The sequence below is a fragment of the Gymnodraco acuticeps genome, unplaced genomic scaffold (assembly GCF_902827175.1).
Source record: "Gymnodraco acuticeps unplaced genomic scaffold, fGymAcu1.1, whole genome shotgun sequence".
Classification (NCBI taxonomy): Eukaryota; Metazoa; Chordata; class Actinopteri; order Perciformes; family Bathydraconidae; genus Gymnodraco; species Gymnodraco acuticeps.
In genome coordinates this window covers 16,153-18,157 of record NW_022990231.1, presented here as the reverse complement: position 1 = coordinate 18,157, position 2,005 = coordinate 16,153, and the positions used below count along the sequence as shown (strand labels likewise).

The 2,005-nt window shown below is 53.9% G+C and overlaps 1 protein-coding gene across 1 annotated transcript; it reads right to left on the bottom strand.

Moving 5' to 3' along the window:
* Positions 1-837: 837 nt before the first annotated feature.
* lipt2 (lipoyl(octanoyl) transferase 2) lies at positions 838-1,203 on the bottom strand (the record flags this gene model as incomplete). The annotated part of the gene is given in 1 exon segment (XM_034218906.1): positions 838-1,203. A coding segment is annotated over 1 exon segment (366 nt), but the record flags the coding sequence as incomplete, so codon positions are not given.
* Positions 1,204-2,005: the final 802 nt, after the last annotated feature.

The window sequence follows — 2,005 nt, the reverse complement described above, 5'->3', positions numbered from 1 at the left end:
CTTGCTGGGGCAACACAGGATTTGTAGGAGGGGGGGGGGGGGGGGGGGTTGTGGGTCAGTTGGCATCTGACCCCCTCCCCGGACGTGATGCGCCTTCGCCTTTCCCGGGCCCTCTGAGGGTCCCGGGATGGGCAAGGGGCGCGCTGGCCCATTACGGCCCATTAGTCCTCTCACACTCTGCACGGGGTCAGTGCCTGAGTGTGAGGCATGGGTGCTAGCGCGCTCCCTGTTATCCTTAGGGATTCAGGGAGGCAGGTGCGTAGTAAGCCCATACGGGACCGAGGGGGCCCTCCCCATCCGTCTATGGGCGGGGGGGGGTTACCCGGCACTGTTATTTTAGCACACTTTCTGCAAGGTAGGCGCAGCAGGGTGTGCTCTGTCAGCCGCAGCCCAGGTTTCTCCTCGGTCACAACCGGCTCCACCCACTGTACCCATAGAGTCCAGTAGAGGGCGGAGCCTGTGAGAGATATAACGTTGGGTTACGTATTGTAACCCTTGTTATATAAGCACAGGCGGAGCCCTCTACTCAGGGCACTGTCTGTCCTATTCCGCTCGCTGAAGAGAGGTGTAGGATGATAGTCAGGAGGCGAGGCCTCCTTTTATACGGTGTGATGCGTGCGCATTCTGGTAGGTCCGCCCTAGGCCGGCTACGTCTATAGAAGTCTCAGTGGGAGAATGCTCGCAGGATAAGGTAGTACCCATAGAGTCCAGTAGAGGGCTCCGCCTGTGCTAATATAACAAGGGTTACAATACGTAACCCAACGTTATTTAAAGGTTATTGATCACCTTCTTGAAGCTGCCCAGGTGCATGATGGGGTATTAAAGGTTATTGATCACCTTCTTGAAGCTGCCCAGGTGCAGGATGGGGTAGCAGACGAGCTGCCCCGGCCCGTGGAAGGTGATCAGCCCCCCCCGGCTGCAGCGCTGCACCTCAGCCCCGGTCTGACGCAGGCCCTCCAGCAGGGGGGGAGGGTAGGGGAGGCAGCGCAGCCCCGTGGTGAAGGTGGGGGGGTGCTGGACCAGCAGCAGGGCGTGGCTCTGCTCTCTGACCCTCTGATGGTTCTCCTGGTTCTCCTGGTTCTCCTGGTTCTCCTCTCTGACCCTCTGATGGTGTCTGAGGACCAGCTGCTGCTGCAGAGCCTCTGACTCTCTGAAGGAGAGGAGGCCGAGGCGCAGGACCTGGACCAGGGGGCGGGGGGGGCATCACTCCTGGGGGGGGGGGATAACACATTATACAATAACACACTAGGGTTGGGAACCGAAAACTTGATTTATCTTCTTTTTTTTTTACTAAATCATTACAAAGTTTAATTAATATGACAATTCATTAGGGGTGTAACGGTATTCGAAATATTTGGTACGGGCCCTTCGGTTCGGTACTCGTGTGTACCGAACGAATATAACGTTAAACGTAAAAACTTGAGAACGTGAACAACTTGTTGGAAGTAATCTCAGGTGCTGCGTCGCAGCATTCAGAGTAATTTGCTCACATTGGGTTCAACGCGTCATAGAGCGAGCAAGTCATTTCATTGGATGAGAGGCATACTGAGAGCTGGTCAGAGGGATGCGTTCAAATGTAGTCAGTAATTTGAGGAACTGTGGAAATGGCGAACGCAGATCAAGTTGAGCTGAAAATCCTCCAGCATCATTGAAGTCTCCGGTTTGGGAACATTTTGGTTTCTCAGTTACGAACAAGGATGACGGACAAAGACAGGTGGACCGAACCAAAGCTGTTTGTCGACATTGATCAACTAACATTGGTTACGCGGCTGGCAATACATCAAACTTGCACTCTCTTGAAAAGGCATCACCTGAACGTGAATATCACCGGTACCAAAAGAAAAAAGACTGAAGTGCAAACCCAACTCCCGCTAGCATGTAAGCCTCCACCACTCGCAGAGAGTTCAGACCGAGCCAAAGCTGTTACAAACACCACATATCCTTATGTTGCCATGTTAGCAAAGCGCTACCTGGCTGTGCTACCTCTGTCCCTAGAGAGGGTGTT